At 28.9% G+C, this 22,347-nt stretch overlaps 3 protein-coding genes across 3 annotated transcripts; 2 read left to right on the top strand and 1 right to left on the bottom strand.

The window, feature by feature from the left end:
* Window positions 1-4,474: 4,474 nt before the first annotated feature.
* LOC113366858 (polycystic kidney disease 2-like 1 protein) lies at window positions 4,475-10,231 on the bottom strand. Its single transcript, XM_026608508.1, has 13 exons — window positions 10,018-10,231; window positions 8,918-9,054; window positions 8,057-8,281; window positions 7,405-7,502; window positions 6,957-7,193; window positions 6,300-6,531; window positions 6,028-6,141; window positions 5,816-5,926; window positions 5,639-5,728; window positions 5,422-5,574; window positions 5,006-5,274; window positions 4,670-4,817; window positions 4,475-4,513 (listed from the first exon to the last, which is right to left on the bottom strand). Exons 1-13 carry the CDS (start codon window positions 10,229-10,231, stop codon window positions 4,475-4,477), a joined length of 2,067 nt encoding a protein of 688 aa, XP_026464293.1.
* Window positions 10,232-10,489: 258 nt separating this feature from the next.
* LOC113366694 (zinc finger protein 830) lies at window positions 10,490-11,787 on the top strand. Its single transcript, XM_026608349.1, has 4 exons — window positions 10,490-10,635; window positions 10,836-11,259; window positions 11,332-11,501; window positions 11,577-11,787. The coding sequence occupies exons 1-4, from the start codon at window positions 10,514-10,516 to the stop codon at window positions 11,713-11,715; spliced, it is 855 nt and encodes a 284-aa protein (XP_026464134.1). The 5' UTR covers window positions 10,490-10,513; the 3' UTR covers window positions 11,716-11,787.
* A 497-nt stretch (window positions 11,788-12,284) lies between these two features.
* Window positions 12,285-21,653, top strand: LOC113366857 (epidermal growth factor receptor substrate 15-like 1). Its single transcript, XM_026608507.1, has 17 exons — window positions 12,285-12,311; window positions 12,691-12,735; window positions 12,924-13,013; window positions 13,086-13,229; window positions 13,298-13,480; window positions 13,541-13,651; window positions 13,716-13,898; window positions 13,979-14,148; window positions 14,231-14,387; window positions 17,581-17,736; window positions 17,793-17,882; window positions 18,177-18,239; window positions 18,935-19,132; window positions 19,275-19,527; window positions 19,587-19,744; window positions 19,857-20,063; window positions 21,273-21,653. Exons 1-17 carry the CDS (start codon window positions 12,285-12,287, stop codon window positions 21,651-21,653), a joined length of 2,616 nt encoding a protein of 871 aa, XP_026464292.1.
* Window positions 21,654-22,347: the final 694 nt, after the last annotated feature.

Below are 22,347 nucleotides of genomic sequence, written 5' to 3'. Positions count from 1 at the left end.
TCAAATTTTTCTAAATTCTAAACAGTGAATTTGATTTGATTTGATTGTGAATTGATTAAATTTAAATCATGAAATTTAAAAAAATATTCACATTAGTTTTAATGTAAACTAATATGAATATTTTTTGTTTTTTTCATGATTCATAAAAATTCATATTAGTTTTGCTGGCTGGATAATTGATTATTGTTTAGCATTCGTAACGTTTTAAGTTAAAAAAAAATACAATAATTAAATTATTGTAGATTTACAAAATTGCTCCAAAAGCAATATGGTTTGGCAATCGCATTACTTGAAAAAGAGGGCATCCCATTAATCCCGAAACGTAGAAAATATTTTATTAAAATTTTAATAAATATTTTATTTATATGAAATCATTAAATTTGTTTAAAATTATCGAATTTATATTTTAGTATCGATTATTGTATTGGAAGTTTATATTACTAAGAATAGAAAAAATACGGTATGTGCAGAAACAAATCTCAACAACAAAAATGATTAAACTGTAATAATTATTAGTTTTTGTTATTTAAATAAGATATTGCGCATAACATTTCTTAGTTTCTGAACAATACCTTTGACTAATATGCTATTAATATCGAATTTAATTTTTTTTCCTTTATCGTTATTGCTCACATAGAAATTATAAATAAATAACATAGAACTTTGCTTAAACATTGATTAGTATTACTGAAATAGGTTGAACACGTGCATTATAAACATTATTATTTATTCTCCTATTGTTTTCAAATTTACAATAAATAATGAGCGTCATATTGTAGAATGAATCATCTCACTACCATTTATAAATAAGCTTTTAGTTGTTTGAGATATATTCACTATTTAATTTTTCTTCTCAATAACAATATTAACTTGTTGACATGCGCTGATTATAATTTCACATACAAATACTATTGAACTGGCTAATAGACCAACCACTAAAACTACAAATGCTCCTGTGAAAAAATTAATTAAATATAAAAATCAACTCTAAATTGAAAATTATATAATGAAAAAGGTACCTCCAAGGTGCTCGGTGCTGAGTTTTAATTCTGTCTCATCTTGGTCATTAAGAAAACCATCCACTAGAATAAAAATATACATTAAGGTTAAATATTAAATTTATTAACTACTTTTATTAATAATTTCAATATTTGGAGTTGGATTGCTATATTTCTTTTATGCTGTATTACCTCTTGAATGGATTCCATTATCTTTTTCAAGTTTCCTGATTATGCCATTTTCAGTTAAATTTCTGATGGCTAAATTGAACATATCCAATAAGTGGTAGTCTTTCCTAACTAACATCACTACGTTGTATTCATATAAATTTTCTGATTCGGAAAATATGTGGATTGGTAGTGCTTGACCAGCTTAAAAATACTTGTATGTTATAATCGGTAATGTTAGGAGAATTATTAATGCTTTAAGAACCTTGTGAATATCTGAGAAGAAAGTCCAAAACCTGAACTCTGGAGATTGCTAGAGATTTCTCTAATTTACCAAATGCGATTTCATGAAAACATTTTTCCATGTTTTTACAAATTTCAAACTGTTCAGATTTCCTTCCGCTTAGTTGAGATATTCTCCAATATTCAGCTATGCCGCCTTGAAAAGGAATATAAAAAGATTTCCAAAATAATAGTGTAATATTATAAATCTGATTTTTTACCTCTCATTATGATGTTGGAGTCAAACAATTCTTTAGAAGTCGACATGTGCGTTGGTTCTACAGGATTTGTCAAAGCACTTATGAGCATGCTATGATATCCAGTACAAAAGTGTAAACCAAAAACGAAACAAGCTGCCAATATTATGCGGATGGTTGCAGTATTTGTACTTATTGATTTATCAGAAGCTAAACATTAAAATCAAGGATAAAATTAGAAAGATTTCTAATCAATTTCCCCTTACTACCTGGTAATCCCATTATGGCACTCAAAACCATGGTGCCAACAGCAGACAATCGTGCATCAACAGGATGCACCACTTTATAGAACCAGTACAATATTCCTGTCAATCCCAACCAAAGGCCAAAAGTTGAACTCCAAACATTTCTGGAATAAACTGCAAAAACTTTTCGCCATTTTTCGCCAGCGATAGAAGTTTTTACAGCCCAAGTGACATCATCTCTCATATAGGACACCGTGGCCCCAAAATGATGACGAGTACGAGAGTTTTCGAACATTCCGCCAATAAGGATATCTGATTTCTTGTTTTCGTATGTTAGATTGGCGTAGAAAGGACTCATAGTACCTGGATGGGAAATAGAATACTTGGTTCTACTTATGATTCTCATTATTGTATGATTGTTGAAAATTTGAATATTAATTACCATTGTCGTATATCCCAATAAGGGATCTGCTCTCTGGTGAAATATTTATCACTGGTTTAAAATTGTGCATTTTACCAATCAAGTTAAGTAGTTGAACTTCTACGCCTTTGGATGAAGACGTACTGTCTACAAATGGTCTCGTAGCAACAGCTCCAACATTTATCTGTGTCGGAAAATTAACAAATTATTATTCCATAATATATAATTCACTGGTTCATTATAATCCAAATATATTTGTTTGAATATTTGTTTCACTAACCGGGCATCCTAACAGATCCTTAGGAAACTTTGATTCTTTGGATGAGTCTGCGTGAGGAATGACAAATATTCCTTTACATTCATCAACTAATCTTACAGTTTTAATAGAGCCACAAGCATCTTCTTCATAAGGTATCCAAGAATATATTAAAAATTTCGGCTGTTCTAGATCTGGTTCTGCACCCACCATAACATCATATACCCCTAAGAAATAAAATCAATTTTATAAGCTATATATCAAACATCTATGTTTTAAGCAACAGACACATATGATTTTGTACTGATATGATTTTATATGGTTTTATACTGTTTTTGTATGATTTCTATTGATTGACTTTCTGCTTATGATTATTTACCATTTTTTAAGAACATCTCGAAAATAGGCTTCATCATCTTTTTTAGCGTTCTACAATAAAAAACCAAACAATTATTTTAATTATTCTCAAATTATAATTAGTGATAATAACTTGTATTAATAATACCTGATATCTCTTTTTCCTAACATGAGTATCATGAATCTTGCAACTCGACTCCAAGTTGATAAACTTTCAAGTTGACTAATTTGAGCTTTTAATTCCTCTATCTCATATGCAAAAAGAATACAATATTTTGCCCTAACATAATTAAAATTGGCTTAAAATTTATTAATTATTTATAATTTATTATTATTTGATACCTGACTGTAGCATGATCGTGTTTCTCGTGCTTGTGATTCCATTGCTTTACCATTAGGGAAACTCTTAGGTCTGTTACAACAAATATTGTGCTCAAAATTCTTTGCTGAAATATATTATTGTAAGATTAAATATTTTGAAGCAACTGTAGACAGATCTATTTATCATTCAATATAAAATAATTCACGCATAATAGAATTTAAAGACCATACCTGAAAATCACTTTTTACTGGATTAGCACTGAATACTATCAAGTTCCCTAAAACCATGTGTTTCCCCGGGGTCGAGTATTTTTCGCAAATGCGCCAAAAGCAGGGCATCAATGTGACACTATTTGGAGGGTATCTATCTACGCCACTGGTTCCACTTGTTGGGGGTTGTAGGAACAACATTATTGTTGTAGCATTTAAAATCATGATGAGCCAAAATGGAATTTAAAATCATATAACAAATATTGAGCAGTGAAATGATAAAGAGTACTCTTTTAAAAACAAATACTGATGTACCTGTAACCTAAGAGCTTAGCTTAGTAATAAATCCAAATATTCGGAAATCGGAAATTCCGGTTGTTCTTGTAATTTGATTTTAGATGATCGCTGATATATAAAATTAAATATTTTTGTTTACACTGATTGCTCGGCAGCGGACTAATGATAATTTAATGATCAGAATTGCAGTTGAGGGTATTTGCATGAGACCAAAATAGGCCTCTATGTAAATATAATTTTGTACAGAATCTGTTATCGGTTAAATCGGTTTTAATAATTCTATAGTAAATTAATATAAAAGTATTAAAAATCTATTAAGTCTATTTATTTATTTATAAAATATTTTTTTAAATATTTTTATTGTTAAATTAAAGACAATAAGTAGTTCAAAAAGGTGATTTCAAAATTCTATATAAAAATTTTCTGAAAAAAAATCATTCAAGATTATTAATGATAACCATAAATATTATATTATATATTTATAATATTGCACATATTTTATGTCATTTTGTTGGGTTTCTGGGTGTTCCAGAAACTAGTTCTATTTTGCTGACAATAAAATTCACCCGCTCTAACATGCGGTCTATTGAGCCTTCCAGAGCACTTACTCTGTTTTCCAACCTACATTAAACACATTTTTTAGCATTTTTTTTAGTTTCTGAAACAAATTTTATTATAAATTTATAAATATTTTACTTGCCCTTTGAACTCTTTTGAATTCACTATGTCCAGCGTGCTCTTTCTGCTGCGTATCTGGTCTTCTAAAATGCACAGATAATACAAAATTAAAATTCATAGTATTTCATCACTGCTAATATATTATATATTATATCATTTCTATAATGATAAGATTTTTTATGTTTTTTATAAGATTTTAATCGTATTTTGTCAAAATTGTTTTGTTTAATAAAACGTACACGAGTCACACCTGATTGGCGATTTTCTTGATTTCTTCCTTGAAGATAATCTAGGATTTTTTGTTTTTCATTTTCATCAATACGTCGTTCTCCGTTAATATCGTATTTTGCAAAAAACATTTCAATCTCTAAATCATTGAAATTGCAACTAGAAATAAACAGTACTATTCTTTGAACTTGAATTATACCAAATCCTTACTTTTAAGCCAAATCATTACTATGTATATTATTGGTTGCCAAACTATTATAATTAACTATATTTCATATAGAATTTTATAATTATTGAATTTCAATATATTAATACTACTAACAATATTGTTCAAAATATTTTCTTACAGTTCTAACGTTTTCCTGATTTGTGCATAAACATCAGCCTGCCTCTGCTTTGGTGTATTGGGCGATGAATTAGGTTCATTATTTTCTCTTCTCGTTTGTGTTAAATCATTTTTTTCATTTTTGTCCTTTTTATCTTTCATAAAAAGTCGGTTATAAATACGAGCTCCTCTACGTTTGATAAAAGTATGTACATCTTCGCCTTTTCCTGAACTCTCAATCTCACGTTTTACTTCTGAATAGGTATCAGTCACAATCGCCAAAAACATATTCTAGATAGATAAAATAATAAATTAAAATGATGGTTGAAAACTTCTTTTTAAATTGTTTGAAAACCAATAATTGATAATGAATTTATTCGAATATTATAATTATTAAGAGGGCCAATTTAAAAATTTGCTGATATTTATATTACTTACTAGTAAAACAAAGAAGACAAAGAATATATACGATAAAAAATATATTGGTCCCAAAACTCTGTTTGCTTGTTCGATTTCGTGATAATCAAATTCGCCCAAAATTGTCGTGAGAAGCGTAACGACGGCTGCACCAAAGGTTCGATATCCCTGGGCCTTAATAATATAATATTATTAATACATAAATTTCCTTTTTATAAATTTTATTATAAAAATGCACCTGTGTTCCGAATAGTAAATAGCCAAGCTGTGCAAACGCGAAAAACACAATAAAGAACATAACAGCAAAACCTGCAATATCTTTTACACACTAAAAATAAAAAAAATTAGTTATTATAAAAAATAAGCATAATATAATTGAGTTTTTTTTTTAAAAAAAAAAGGTTTATTACTGTACCCGTTTCAATGTACTTTTTAATTGTCGCATAGTTTTATTAAAACTGAGGAATTTTAACACTTTTAACCAGATGAAGAAAAAACAAACAGCCATCACATTATTATATTGCCTCTAAAAAAACAGCAAAATGGTAGTATAGATTGAAATCGATTTTAATATATTATTAATATATTTAAAATTATATTTTGATTATTAAAATTTTATAAACGTACTTGCCAGAAGCTGATGTATTCCATATTAATGTATTTATCATCCGATAAGTTTTCCAATTTTTTTTTCATTAAAAAGTATCTATAAATGGTAGATATGATGCAAATATAAGAGAGCTGGAAGAAGTTGTTATCATTATAGAAATATATACACAAAGCAATACGTACATATTTTGACAACAAATTTCTACAAGATGAACAATTCATTAAAAATCTATCATTTATAAAAATGCAATGGTGCAAGAGAGAATAAGAATATAATCTGATTATTTCACCATAATGATTGTCCATTCCATATAGTTCCAAAGCTCTCTGAAATATTCACGGAAACCATTCAAAGCCAATTCATAAATTTCTGCTGCAGTATAGTATATAATAAATATTACAAATACAAATTGCCAAAACAGTATGACATAATCTGATTTTGTAATATAAGGAATCAGACGTACTGATTGGAAATGAGCTGAGGGCAATATTCCACCAGTTGGCGGAAACTCAAAAACTATTCTGAAAAAGCAATAACTAGTTAGAATATGATTAGAAACTTAAATTTTCGAATTTAACAATGCATTTGCTGGCAGAGTTGTATAATTATTCACTTAAGTGATCAAGTTATGTCTAAATAATATATAATCAGTAATGTAAACTAATAAGCTAAGATTATTGTTAAAACACTTAGTTAATAATGAATAAATAGGTGTTTGCACAACTCTTCTAGTCATTTAGTTTACATTACTGACTTTATACAAATTATTTCAAAACTTGCAAGATTCTTTATAGAAAGATACTAATATGCACAATATTATTGCTGGCTTTATTTTTTGTTTATTATCTCTCTTTCTTATTTTTTTCAAAATATGCCAGGTTTTATATAATATATTCCTTACGAGCACAATGTCTAATAAAATATATTAGGTATTATAATTTCTTACTTTGCAATGCAGAACAAATTCACATTCGGGTTATAAGTTGTAAAATCAATGAACACAACTCTAGTTCCTCTTCCAATCCATTTATTTTCTTTTAAGTCTAATATTATTTCTTTGTATTTTTCTTCCTGGTCCTGTGGTAGATCTACAAAATAACCTCCTCCGGTGTATAATGATCCTCCAGAAATATGACCCCAATAAACTGCACCCTTTAAATTTGACGATGTGGTGTACCACCATCTAATAAAATTAGAAACATTTAATAATTATTATTATATGAAACAAAAGATATTTTACAGACAATATAATATACATTTCTATAGTATGCAAATCAATTGTAAAAAGTATATCTAAAATAGAAGAGAAGATAATTTGCATAAAATAATGAAAACATATAGATTAAATATAAATTTAATAAAAAAATATATATTTAATCTTGACTTTTACTCACGCTGAACTGTTTCCGGGGCCAAAATTTTGATTGAATTCGTTTTCGGAGTCGAAAAATCCATAGCATTCAGCAAATTGGCGTCGGAAATCATCATGTACCTACAAATTCCATAATTAGAGTTATATTCTAAAATAAATATTATTATTGGTTCAAATCAAAATTATTTTTCAAAAACTTTTTAAAATAGTTTGTGGTTTATTACACAAATTTATTATTTATGCATTGCCTGCAATTTTTTTTAGAAAATAGATCAAATGTATTCTATACATAATGAGTATATATTCTGCATACCCTATTTTTATCAATATATAGGGTCCAACTAGCTTTTTTTGAAAAATTTCTTAAAAAATCTTCTGAATATTTTGCCAATTTTCTTTTTGTTTGAAAATTCTATTAAAAAACCACTAAATATTTTCACTTTTTTTATTTGAAAGTAAAATGTAAAGAGTGCAGAGTACACAGTAGGGTTGCTTAAGTCGTACCCCCTAAAAAAAAAGTTATTTAGCGGACCCTATATTATTATTATTGTAACTTGTATTGGAAAATAAGAAAGTAGAGGAATAAAGTATATGTTAGATTTTGGAATATATATATATATATATATATATATATATATATATATCACATGTGTATTTAATAAAAAAACTTAAACCTGGCAACTGTTATTTCTAACACGAAGCTGCCTCATTCTTACACGTCCCAGTAAAAAGTTTTCTCTCAAAACTGCACCATTATTGCCAGGAGATGTTCTATAATATTCCTCATAATCATGAACCGGACTTTCTTCAGAAAATTCTGTCGTTTTATCCTGGTGCAAATCCAACTTCTCCAATGCGTTTGTTCTGTATAGAGACTCCGGAAAGGAAGATTCCAAATACTATCAGAAAATATCGAGTAATTAACATTGATTTATACCTTTATGTAAGGTAAAATATATTGATATAAATTACAAATTCAAGATATTTGTTAGTTTGGATGATTTATTAATAGTGCAGTAAATGGAGAGCAAAATAGGGTGTAACCTCTGAATTTTTTTACTTTGCTCCAATTTGCATGAAATTTGGGAATTAGGTTCATTATGATTATTTATCTGTGATTAGGTTCATCTTATGCTCAAGTTCAAACGTATATCTCAAAGGGGCCAACCACAAAGTTTTGAATTATCATTTTGATCGTGAAATCTATCCATCTTTATGGTACAGAATTTTATACACGGTGTATAGACAGGCGATTTATCTTATAGTAAGTTACACATTATTTGTAAAGATGAACCTAATTCCAAAATTTCATGCAAATGGGAGGACAGTAAAAAAATCCAAAACGCTCCATCATATGAAAGAATTATCTACCACATGCAAATCAAGAAAAATTGCCTAATTTTTGTTTGTTTTAATATTAATTATTGAATATTTGTTACTATAGTTTCGAACTAACTTCAAATTATCAATTTTTGTAGTCACTCATTCATTTGTTACCTCAAATAAGCATTATTTCAAATAAATATAATACTTACTGCCCAGAAATCACTTGCAGAAACACAGTCTCTAAGTGTTATGGATCCACTAGTGCTTTCAAATCCGCGGTCCACAAAAGTCAGAACCATAGATCGTGTTAAATAGAACATATTTGAATCTATTGAACTAAATGCCACTGTAATAAATAAATAAATACAAATTTGCTATACATAATTGAATAGATTTTTAAATGCGTTAATGAACATGACCACTGGTTGGTCACCACCCAATAACATTTGTTGGGGCTGGTTGACCACCCCTGGGCATTTTAATATAAAGAAAAATTAACTGATAATATTAATAAATATTAATAATTATTGAAGAAAATTATTTAAATTGTGTTGTTTCAAATTTTAATTAATTCCTATTATTAACATCTATAGATGTTAATATATAGATCACTATAGTGATTCACTTTAAAAAAATCATATATGAAACAGTAGTTTATTTTATGAACTGAAAATTGTTATTAGAAAATTTTCCGTTCATAAAATATCCTTAACTGACACGTCGGCCATTTTAAATATGTTAACAACTGAAAACATTATTATAGTTGTAAAATATAAGATGTACTCACCTATTGATGCTACAATAATGAATATTATATATAAAACTATGTCGATGCACTGATTTTTTATTGTTTTTTGGTGTTTTTGTTTGTCTTCTCCTTGCAGTAAATCTGTTTTGTTACCTGATACTTTACCAACTTCCAATATCTGATCATCTTCTTGAATTTTTCTACAAATGTCAGTTACAACGATTACATAATATTACGTTTAAAAATCATTTTTTTAATTAATTACACATGAAAAACGATTAGTTTAAAGGTTTTTATTATAATTATATGTGATTCTTAACATAAAACATGATAACTGATGCGAGATAACTAATTTGTTATTGCTTTTTTTTACAATATGGCTTATGCACCAACTTCACCTTCTACCTCAATGGTTGGTATTTGCGTAAGTAATTAGTGGTTACTTCTGAAATCTCAAAATTTATTTTTTCGCAAATGTTTACTTAACTTTGTCATTATAAGTTATTATCAAAATCTTAGCAATTATATTTAAATAAAATAAAATTGAAAGTAATCACTTACACTTGTTTTTTGTCGTGGAAGTTGAGTCACCAGGAGCAACGTACAAGGTGTTGGGTGCATTTGGAACATTGAAAACATTAGGAGAAACATTGGGAATATTAATTATATTGGGAGTATAGGATGTTTTTGGACTTCGGTAAATATTTGACTTTAGCGCACCGGAAGATTTAACAGTCCTTGCAGGAACCGATTGATTGACAGTTTTCCAACTCATTTGTACGTTCTTTGTAATTGTACTCTTAAAAACTAATACCTGAACACCTGCTAGTAATATAATATATAATAATTACTTTATCACTTTTTATTGAGACAAAACTTATTATCAATATTTGAAACGATCTTTTCAAAACAAAATCGCGATTGTCACTCTTACATATAGATGGCAGTACACCTCAAAACAATTTAATGTCAAAAAATTGAGGTTATGTATGAGTAAAATTATTGTAGAAAAGAATTGAAATATAGAATTTGTTTTGTTATATTTGTGCATATTATAATGTCTGCTTCATTTAAAAATGAGAAAAAGAAATTTAATCAAAGTGATCTTCGGAGGTTAATGAATGAACATAAAGGGAAACAGGCGAAAACCACAAAGAAGATTGAATCACCTTTAGCAAAATATCCTTTTATTTAGTATTTTATATATAACTTCTCATATGATTATATATATGTGCATATTATTTTAGATATGATGATAAGTAGTAATTGCTATTTTTTTAAGTTCCATATAACCAATTTATCACATTTTCAATATATTCAACTTCATGCTCAAATCGATACCAAATTTATTATTATTATTTTTCTTAACTCAATCACACGTACAACGAATCAGGTCAGCTTACATGCATACTTTGTAAATCAGTTGTGAGATCTGAGTCAGTTTGGACTGTTCACGTAAATGCAAAACAGCATAAGGAAAATGTGGCAGCTGCAAAGCAATTGAAAGAAAAAACAAAAAATTTCACAACTGTACCAACGCCGGAATCATTCAAGAGGCCAGCATCACCTGTAAATGCAGGAGAGCCAAAAAGGTTAAGAGGAATTTTAAAAAATGGAACAGAATCAAATATACCTAATGACTTTTTTGATGATACAAGAATAAAAACAGAAACAATAGTTGTCAAAGAAGAAAAAAATGAAGATAGCGAAAAAAATAATAATGATGACCAAAAAATGCAAGTCGATCATCATGAAGATCCTTTGCCTGAAGGATTTTTTGATGATCCAGTTATGGATGCCAAGGTTGCTGATTTTTATATTTAAATTACAATTTCAGTACAAATCAATAATATATCTCATATTTTTATCTTTAAGGCAAGAAATCAAGAATATAAAGATCCAATTGAAGAGGAGTGGGAACGATTTCAGAAAGAAATGAAAGAACAGACTTCTCTATCTGCTGCTATAATTGCAGAAGATCAAGAAGAAGCAACAACCGAAAGACAAATTGAAGAAATAGATGAACAAATTCGAAATTGGTCCAGGTTATTAATTATTTATTACATATTAACATTGCAAAGGACTTTTGCACTCATTATATTTTACCATTTACGTTTTAGAGTATTGGATCTAGAACGCAAAAAGGAACTGTTAGCTCGTAATGCTGATACGAAAAAGCAAGAAGAAAGTGATTCAGATGTAGAACTAGAAGAAACGGATGAGTTTTTAGATTGGCGAGGAAAAAAGTCTTATATTTAATTTACTTTTAATTAATATTTATAATTTTTTATACAGTTATATACTTTAGAATATTTGATTTGTATTAGAGTATTTGAAATTGAAAAAAATCAAATATATGAATTAAATAATGCATGGTTGATTATTATGTAATGTAATATCAAACAATAAGACTAACAATAAGGAAAAATAAAGTTTGTATATGTGAACCAAAACTTTTTTTTGTAATTACAATTCAGAGAATATTCAAAGTTTTGCTCAAATTAGAAAATTGATTTAATTTTTTTACATTATAAAAGTTGAACCATATGGAAGTAGCGTAAAATAACATGTTATACAATGATACAAAATTGTCAAAGCTTTAAATCTGTATTATTATCGAACTGTGATTGCAATTAATTTTTAATGAATGATTTAAATGACTTTTATTCATTCATTGAAATATTCAAGAATTTGAAAGTTTGAATAATCGATATTCATAAAGAACTTACGAATTTTATCGATAGTTGCTTATGGAACTTGCACGAACTTCATGAACTTCGAGGAAATGTCAAGAATATTTTTTATGTTGGTATTAAACAGTACAAAAGATGGCTGCGGTGCCGTCACCAACACAGGTAGTTATTGTTTCTAATTTACGGTTAAATATTTTGAAAGTGTGAAAAGTATTGCGTATCATAGTATTGTGAAATAATTTATGTGTCTATCTCTTAAATTATGATCTTCAATAACCCCTTCTATTGCCTCCTACAAGAATATTGCATTTGACAGCTAGTGCGGGCGGTGCTATTTTATTAATCGTGTTTTATTATTTGTTCAAATCATATCAGTTACAACTTATTTTAATTAAATGAATTGCACAAAATAATCTATAATGCATGCTGAGTTATAAATATATGCGTCTTTGGACGTCATCAGAACGATTGCCATTATCAATATTTCCATATCAGCCTATTGATTTTTAGTAATTTTACTATACTTGTTGATTCGTTATAGGTGGCTGGATGCCATGGTGCCATTTATGAGGCATATTATCATAAGGTAAATATTAATAATTATATACAAATATTCAGCATAACAAAAATCAATAAGTGATCAACCTTTGAATTTAAATTAATATCAGTTGTATTATCAGTTATCTTTGTTGTTGAGTGATTACTTTATCATTAAGAGTTAATTTACATTGTTAAACATTATTAAAGGGTCATTTTTGTTAACATTATTTTTAGATTGATCCAAAAGGTACTGGAGTGATAGGTGCAAATGTAGCTGCCCAATTTCTTAAAAAATCTGGTTTGAGTGATGTTGTACTAAGTAGAGTGAGTATATAAATACACAAATATGTTTACTAGTGATCTTTATTTTTTATAAATTAAAATATTTTATATCAGGTTTGGGATATATCAGATACAGGGAGCAAAGGATTTCTCGACAAATCAGGTTTCTATGTTGCTTTAAAAATGGTATCCTTAGCTCAAGCTGGCTTTGATGTAAATATAAGAAATATTATGATGGAAAGTCCAGCACCAAAAGTTGTAAGTAAAAACTTACTTTCGTGGAATTTACATTATAAAGTTCTGCTCTATATGAAATGATTTTCTAGGGTGATGTACCAAAACTGCCAACACAACCTCCCAGACCACCAAGTTCACCTAAAATTCCTCCCATTATTCCATCTACATCACCTGCTTTAATTGATTGGACAATAAAACCAGCAGAAAGAGTAAAATATAACCAATTGTTTGAATCATTACAACCAATAAATGGGATGATTCCAGGACAAAAGGTAAAACAATTATACAAATAAACAAATATAATATTTATTCACGCAAAATTGTTTTTGTAGGTGAAAGGTGTTCTTATGGATTCAAAACTTCCGGTTGAGACCTTAGGTAGAATTTGGGACTTAGCTGATCATGACAAGGATGGAATGTTAGATAGACATGAATTCATTGTGGTATGGACATTTTTGGAATATGAAATATTAATAATATTTAGTTTCAACTTTTAATTACTTTTAGGCAATGCATTTAGTATACAAGGCCTTAGAAAAGCATGCTATACCTGCAAGTCTACCTCCAGAACTTTTACCAAAGCCACAGGATCAACCGGTTCAAGTTGAGGAATTTGCTAACTTTTCTGACATGCCAGCAGTACAGGAAATGCCAGTTGCTCCAACGATAATTTCTGAACAATTGATACAGGTCTTACATTAATCTTAAACTTCTTACATTTATACCAGTAATCGTAAAATCATTTTTTAATATTGTATTTTTGTTAATAGCCTATCAAACCAGCATCTTTACCATGGGTGGTGACTCCAGAAGATAAGCAAAAGTCAGATATTCTTTTCCATCAATGTGATGCTAATAAAGACGGGTTAGTAACTGGAGCAGAAGTGCGTGATGTTTTCTTAAGAACTGGAGTACCTCAATTGTGTCTTGCACATATATGGTCAGTAAATTTTATCAAGACAATTTATTTACATTTACTACTTTACTACTTTATTGAGGCACTAAATGATGTTTGTTTTTAGGAGTTTGTGTGATACCAATCAGGCAGGAAAGTTGACCGAAGAACAATTTGCTTTAGCAATGTGGCTAATTGAACAGAAGCTAGCTGGAAAGGAACCACCACAAACCCTAACACCAGAAATGGTGCCACCAAGCCAAAGAACTGACAAAGAAGTTCAGGTCATTAATTTAATATATATTCCATTCTTTAATTTTATACTTCTGATTGTTTGTAATTTAAAAAGTTTTAATTTATACTCAGTATGGATTATTAGTTAATAATCTTCATTACAACATATTTATTAAATATATTTAACTTATTATTAGTTAAGTATATAAATAATTATTTCAATAATGAAAGTATTAGTAATTTCAGTTACTTATTACTCTCTCTATTTACATTCATTATTACATCCTTATAATTTTTTAACATCATTTTTATTTTTTATCTTCTAATTTATGTGTTCTGATGATAAAGTTTATTTCATTATTCATGAAAGATGGTACAATTTACGTTTTCTTCCATAATATGCTTTACAATATATATATATTAAAAGTACATGCTATTAGGGCTGAACCGAACAGAACTATATGTTTATCATTTTCTAATCGAAATTTCTTATTGATGACTATTCTTACTGTCCCCATAAGCTCATCATCTTGCCAACAACTGCAATGGAGTTAATAATAATATTAAAGTCTTCCTGTTTTAATAAATATGCAGTTACCTATAAATATGTGAATCTACTATTCGAGTGCCTTTTATTATGATGTGATTATTTGCATTAATTTGTATTCTTCCACTAGATTGTTCTTTGATTGTATCAGCATTTAATATTTTTGAGCCAATTTTCCATTTTATAGGCAAATCAGCATCCAAATAGCTAAAATTATAAAGTTTGCTAAATTATGAGAACTTTTAATTTAATTTATATTTTTTATTAAAATTGTACCCTGGACATTTGATAGACATCCTCATTCCCACATTTTCATATATAGTTACGCGAACAACGGGTTTCTGGTTATCTGGTATATCTTGCAATGCAGAATATATACCTAAAAAGATATTTCGAATGAAAATGATCTAAAATTTAATTTAAAAAAAAAGTACCTGCTGAATTATTAGCTGTTTCTATAATGTTTCCATTTTGATCTCGTACTTCAAATATTACAGATCCTGCACATTTTACCTTATAATGTGAGTTTGATTAACATTTGAAATTAAGCTATTAACGATTAACATTATATTTTTACACATTTCGTATACTGTACCTTACAATAACCGATCATAAATAAAGTTTTACGCTTTTTTACTTGTGGCAGTTCTCTGACAGGTTTAGGCAATGTTTGTGAAAGACAAGGGATTCCGTCAGGGAATAAAAGTAAGACGTCTATGGAACGAGACCATAGTTTCATCTTTTTCTTCCTTTTTGACCTACTTTCATTATGAGGCATTTCATCCTAAGACCAAAATAAATATTAATGTTTCGTAGGTATATTGAATGTAAAAATGAAATAAATGAGTTACCACGTGCTCTGATATAGGTTCAAATTTTTCCAACCTTACATGACATAATCCAATTCGTTTACGCTTGCCGACTTGCCCGCACCTTTGAAAATAGTTTTATCTTCAGATATTGAAATGTTAATAAAAGTCACTAAAAAAACTGATCAATACTTTTTCCTGTATTTTTTTTTAACAATAATAAAAGATGCACGCTTTAAGTGGATTGAGTTTACTATTTTGTTCTCATTCTATTAATTAATTAATCAAAAAGCTCCAGGCTAAAAGATCACCTTGAACACGGTTCCCACGGTGACCATGACGTAGAAACCATTATTTCTGATCCTCCATATAACGTCACTTGTTCAGGCTCATACTCGTATGGTCCTGATTTGGCTGTGGATGGTTTTACCTAGTATTTTGAAAACAATTCGTAAACAGGCATGCTCTTGAATTGAAAAAGATATGATTTATTGATGAATACCAGCATCAGTGATTCATCTACATCTGCCACGCTCACAAAATAAGGAGCAGTAGGTGTATTACCTAATTTGCATTGATACCTAAATTGTAATAATTTTATTCTATCTATATATCGTTCTCAAAATTATTTTGTATCATTGATATCTCAATTGGATTGTGTAAATATTTTATACATTTACCTGCCAGACTGTTGCACTTGAATGTTGTAAAGAGTGAGTGATTTATCTTTAATACCTATCGAAGTACTTTCATCTTCTGCAATTAATCTTAATTTATCGTTCTTCAATGAACCGATCCACCATGTTATGGATTCTTTTTCATGTTGCCTGTCTGGTGGTAAGCATACATCGCACGACAAACTGCAATAATTATTTGTGTACTTATTTTTTTTACCTAATTTCTAAAGAATAAGTTGACCGGATTACTATTTTGTCTTAAATTTTAGTTTTTCTTACTTGATTGTCGAACCATCTAAAAAGAAAAGCGCTTTGGGGGCAGGATAATCGTATTTTTTATTGCAACGGCTCGCTTTCGCAGGCACTCGTAATAGTCTTCCCAAAGTAATTTTTGCAGATCTACTTTATCCCTGTCAGATCCTTAGTAAAAAAAATTATAACTAATACTAACACTGGTTATTGACGAAATATATTTTATTATGTACATATATTTTTATATTCAATAATAGTAACAAAATTTAGATTTATATTATTCGTACCTGGGTAATCGTTTTCATTTTCGTCGATAACAATCCAATTATTTTTTTCTTTTTTCTGGAATTTTGATGCAAGTTCTTTTAGTTGTTTAAATTTACTTTTAAATCCGAGAGCATTATAGTACCCCAAAATAACTAGCAAGTTAAGTAGTAGAATTAATTTCATTTATTCAAAAATTATTTTATATCATATGTCTAAATTATTTTGTTTTCACTACAATGTGTAAGTGCTAATCAATAAATTTGAAAAGTAAAGTCATAGTAGTAAAAACATGAAAGATTTTACATTGAAAATGAATAATTATTATGTATATTCTTTATGCAATTGTGCAATTAAATTACATTATATGCATTATACTTGTTTACCTATGATTATATGCACCTAAAATGAGATTTTAAATCTTTGATTTAAATTTTATTTTTTCCAAATCTTTATCTTAAATAGACTTAATTTTAACAAATTATATATCAAATCTAAATTATTTCGTTCTGGTTACAATGCATTGGACCTTTGATGTTAATCAATAAATTTGGAAATTTAGTAGTAAAAAATTACAAATTTGCGCATTGGCGACCATTGAAATTGCTTTATTATTATGTATATTGTTAGCACCTTCAAGAAGAAATTAAATTTAAACAATTATGATTTCATGATACGTTTATTTACATTACAGGAAACTGCTCCTGTTTCGGTTTATTCGAATCCTGAATTAGATATGATAAGTAAAGATATCGATGAGTTGGCCAAAGAAAGAAGACTTTTAGAAATTGACATCACACAGAAAGAGGCCGATATCAAAGTTAAAACAGGCGAAGTTAAAAGTTTACAGGTATTTGTTAATCATATCATTGTTATTATTTATTTCTAAATTATCATTTATTGCAGAGTGAACTGGATACTCTAGCTGCTACTTTCAAACAATTAGAGAACCAAAAGGGCGAAGCTCAAAAGCGCTTGAATGACTTAAAAGCTCAGGTAATGTTTGATGACTGCTTGATTTTAGATTAATAATAGTTTGATTCATCTTACAAATTCACATTTTAAATGCTTATTTTTTTAAATATTTTATGTGCCGTAGTTAGTGATAAAAGTTTTGTACAACATATTTGCAACATATGTGTAGTTTGTGTTGTATTATAATATTGCATAATTTTTAGTAGTGTGCTAAATTTTGATACTGAGTTAAAAAATCAAAACCATAAAATTAATCATTAATTTGTTTATTATTTGATTTGGCATTTGAGTTCGAATTTGGCATGTTGATTTTAGTGCTCAGCCGTAGACAAAGAATTGGAAGAAGTGAATGCCGAATTAGCACTAGAGCAAGAAAAGGTGAGTTGTTCACGAATTAGAGTTGAGTTTCCTTGGTAAAATGCACTAATTTTCAATTTGGCATGTGTTCTGTTAGTTACTTGGTGAACTGTGAAGATGGTCTTCCTTCGAATGTTCTTTTATCTTATTTGTTCTCTTGATATGACACAGAAGATGAAATTCATCTATTTTTATTGGTGTTGTTTTGAAAATATTTTTTTTCATTTTTGGCAATCAATTTGATTTCTTTTTTTTATATCAATTAAAACATTAGAAATTCAGTGGTTGTGTGAGTCGAAATGGTTTCAACATTAAGGTAAAATTTGAGGTGAGATTATTTTGTATAACGTTCACAAAGTGTTGATATTGGGTACCTTGAGTCTTATTGATTTCTTGTTGATTATTTTGTACTTGGTTTGAGAAATGTAACTTTTCTTACTATTTATATAAAATACTTTATAATAATTTTTGTATTTATTCTATATTATTTTACGAATGTAAAATGAAAAAAAGCATGAGATTTTGATGACATTTCTATTTCTGAAAACTAAACTCTTTTACTCTTTCCATAAATGTAATATTTTATTTGTGTTTCTATCTGCTCTTATATAGTGTTGTGAGAGTATCATTGAATACCAGTTATATAGTTGTTTGTTGGTTGTTATTTGGTTTCAATTATTCTAACTTTAATATTACATTTGTCGGTCATATTTCAGGTGGACAAATTACGAACGCAAGCTGAGCAACAGGAGGAGACATTGCAGGCTCAAGAAAGTGAATTAACGTCTAAAAAGCAGGAACTGCAGGGGCTGAAGGAAGAAGAACAGAAACTTCAAGAGCAGCAAGATATTGCTCAACAGCAACTTGAACAACTGACTAAAAAATTACAAGATATGCAGCTTGAATTCAGCCAGGTCACTTTATTTGCATATCCAATTATAATTTTATTTATTGTAACACTATTTTTCTAGAGCAATTTATAAGTTGTCTAACTAATAGTAAGATAAATGTATTCTAACTGTAATGTTACAATTTTATGGTATTTTACTTCAACAGAGTAAAGCTCAAATAACGCAATTAGAAGAGAACCAACGCCAAATAAGCGATGCAGTAAAAGCTTGTGAAAGTGCTATAGCTTCCGGTGATCCATTATCTGTTCCACAATTTGCACTTGAAATTCGACCAGAATTCCGCGATGCTATTGTGAAAACTAATGGCCAGGCTGATGATGCATTTACAAAGTCGGATGATCCTTTCAGTATGAAACCAAATCAAACTTCGTTTAGTACTCCAGATCCATTTGCAGCAGGTAAGCTGGAAGATTTTAAAATTTTAATGATATAAATTTAACATAATTGTATCTTTTAGATGATAAAGCGTTTAAAACCAACGGTTTCGACAGCGATCCATTTGCAAATCAAGATGCTTTTGGCAGCGATCCTTTTACAAAACCGACGAACGATCCATTCGGTGCTTCTCAACAAAATGACCCATTCGGCGATAAAACAGCAACTGCCAAGCCAGATGTAAGGATTATTAAAAAAATATAAAATATAAATTTAACAATCCTAAATTATTATTTGTGACATAATGAACAATTTTGTATTAATATTTCATTATTTAATGCTATCTTCACAGGAGGATAAAGACGCATTTGGCTGCGATCCATTTGCGGTTCTACATGCACCAACAAGAGCCGAGAGTCCCAGCCCGGCCTTACCTCCCAAAAAGAGTAAGAATCCACCACCGCGACCAGCACCACCAAAACAAGGCCCCGCGAGACCACCGCCTCCGAAGCAGGCGCTCACCAATAGTTTCGCCGATTTTGCGGACTTCGATAGCAAGGTAATATTTTTATGAATGCTGCTTTATGTCATTATTGTTTCAATAGCATTTCTCAAAATATCGTTTCTCCATATAAACTCTCAAACTAAAGTGGCATTCAATAAACTATTGAATGGAATAAACATAGAAATTAGATAATTTATTTCATATTATTTTCATTTATAATTATTTGTTAACAATTTTAATGTTAAAAAAAAATTTAATGAAAATCATTATTACTAGTAGATATGTATTAGTCCCTATATAATAAGAAAAATACGAATTTCTCTAATAATGAAAATGAGGAACATTTTATGTTTGTATTACCTACTAAATACGAAAGGCTTTTAAAATGTTTCAGTTATAATATCCAATGAAATCAAAGTATGAAAAATAGGTAATACAATACTACGTTATTCTTAAAAAGTTAAGTAGAAATAATTTATCTTTATCAGTTCAATTGATTTACATGTGAACATGATTAACATATTATCTTTTATCAATTTTAATGTTCAATGTGATGTTTAGTGTAAATTTTAAGTTATTTTTTTAATTATGATCATATCTTTTTATTCTACATGTCTTTCATTTTAGTATTGCATATAATTTTTAGTAAAAACCCCTTTTCAGTTACATTAATGTTTTCTGTTGCATGCTACTAGAGAAAGTAGTTAATTCTAATTTGATGAATGTTAGTAATTGAATGCTTGTTTAGTGTTAGTTTTTGAGATTGACCAAAATAACATCTTTCTATCTGATAATATTCTGTGTATTTTTATATAATTTATACTAACAGCTTGCTATTAATAACGTTTGAATTTAGTTTGTTATTGTTGTGATACAAAACGATAATTTGCATGTTCTTCAAAATTTCTTTGTCCAGAAATTTGGTAAAAAAGTGTTTCTTATTTATGACCAATTTTATTGATGAGTACTAATTTGTGTTTTAATAAATTATTTTAATTTCTGGACATTCTTTGCTTCTCTATCATGGCTAACAAAAAATTTCATAATTCTATTTCAGCCTTAATCTCGAGACTAACACTAAATAACACCTATTTAATACATCGTACTAACTACTAAAATAATACACTCACTACGGATAGACTGTAGAAATAATATACATATAAATATATAAATAGATATGATCTACATAAGTACCAATAAAAATTATCAATACGAAAAAAATTGAAAAAAAAATCCCTTGCATTAATATCACAAACTCTTCAGCAAATAACATCGGCATTCAACTCTAACACGAAGCCTAATAAAGGGCTAGACAAGGCACCACCAGCGGCTGTTAAAGTTCAAGACTTCACAGACGATCCGTTTAGGGACTATAGATATGAAGATTTAGCTAATATAGCTGATCCTTTTATGGATGAATTGAATAACGAACACAAGACATCGGATAATTCTGTAATAAATAATTTCGATGCGTTTTCTTCTTCAAACGATTGGTTTTCTACTGCTGCTTCTAACGCAAAAAACAAAAACGCTTCGAGTGTAGATCTTTTCGGTTTGGATGTCTTTGATGGTAACATGAACCAAACGGTGAACGATGGAAGAGCATCAGAACCGCCTAGGCCCTTATTGGATTCTCGAGATTGATGGTAGACAATACAGCCAGTGGCCGAATTTCCGCCCCGATTATTTCGGAAGAGAAACAACTGGCCTGGGCGGCAGCCGAGAGCCGGCGGGCCGAAGAATTGAGATTAAAAAGGGTCAGGCAGGAACAAGAGGATCTCGAACTAGCCCTGGCCCTTAGTCGAGCGGAGAAACAGTCGTAGCTGGTAACGTGATAGGTTTGTCATATTATTGTACAATTTTTGTCTCGTTATAAGATTTCTTTATTATTGTCATTGAATTAGTTGAACGTATGTGTTATGTATTTTGTAGGATCGCGCCATTCCGCGCTTGTGTATATATGATATATATGTATAGTAGAATTTTAAAATATATTTATGTTGTTATATAGAACCTTTACAAGCTGGAGATTATTTCATGAGATTGTAGAGACCCCTGCATTTCATTACGTTTCGTACAAATGTTTCGTTTTCAGTATTAGATAAGCAAAATGATTGAGATTGATAATTTGATTGAGAGTATCACAAGATTTTTCAAATTTCGAGAAATCTACTTGCACACCTTATCACAAATCATACAAATATTGAAATAATATCATACCTTATGAATGTTTTTATCGTTGTACAACAAAGATAATTAAGGAAATAAATGTATAGTTAATTTATATATCGGTTACTATTAGTGTAATATGATAATAAAACCAGTCATAAAAAGTAAG

Source organism: Ctenocephalides felis, unplaced genomic scaffold (genome assembly GCF_003426905.1).
Source record: "Ctenocephalides felis isolate EL2017-DRISC unplaced genomic scaffold, ASM342690v1 CF-g0.4_SCAFFOLD_01170, whole genome shotgun sequence".
In the NCBI taxonomy this organism is placed as follows: domain Eukaryota; kingdom Metazoa; phylum Arthropoda; class Insecta; order Siphonaptera; family Pulicidae; genus Ctenocephalides; species Ctenocephalides felis.
Note: the sequence above shows the minus strand (reverse complement) of the source record. Positions and strands in the feature narration are given on the sequence as shown.

What these genes read in the sequence shown, in the direction of transcription:
- LOC113366858 (XM_026608508.1), bottom strand. Translation starts at nt 10,231, where the DNA reads ATGAGTTGGAAAACTGTCAATCAATCGGTTCCTGCAAGGACTGTTAAA. An exon ending in CTGCAAGTGATTTCTGGGCA is followed by an intron (nt 8,282 to 8,917) that starts GTAAGTATTATA and finishes ATTTTCTGATAG; the next exon opens with TATTTGGAATCTTCCTTTCC. An exon ending in GGCCCCGGAAACAGTTCAGC is followed by an intron (nt 7,194 to 7,404) that starts GTGAGTAAAAGT and finishes TAATTTTATTAG; the next exon opens with ATGGTGGTACACCACATCGT.
- LOC113366694 (XM_026608349.1), top strand. Translation starts at nt 10,514, where the DNA reads ATGTCTGCTTCATTTAAAAATGAGAAAAAGAAATTTAATCAAAGTGAT. An exon ending in ATTGAATCACCTTTAGCAAA is followed by an intron (nt 10,636 to 10,835) that starts ATATCCTTTTAT and finishes ACTCAATCACAC; the next exon opens with GTACAACGAATCAGGTCAGC. An exon ending in CAAATTCGAAATTGGTCCAG is followed by an intron (nt 11,502 to 11,576) that starts GTTATTAATTAT and finishes TTTACGTTTTAG; the next exon opens with AGTATTGGATCTAGAACGCA.
- LOC113366857 (XM_026608507.1), top strand. Translation starts at nt 12,285, where the DNA reads ATGGCTGCGGTGCCGTCACCAACACAG. An exon ending in ATAGACATGAATTCATTGTG is followed by an intron (nt 13,652 to 13,715) that starts GTATGGACATTT and finishes AATTACTTTTAG; the next exon opens with GCAATGCATTTAGTATACAA. An exon ending in CAGCAACTGCCAAGCCAGAT is followed by an intron (nt 19,745 to 19,856) that starts GTAAGGATTATT and finishes CTATCTTCACAG; the next exon opens with GAGGATAAAGACGCATTTGG.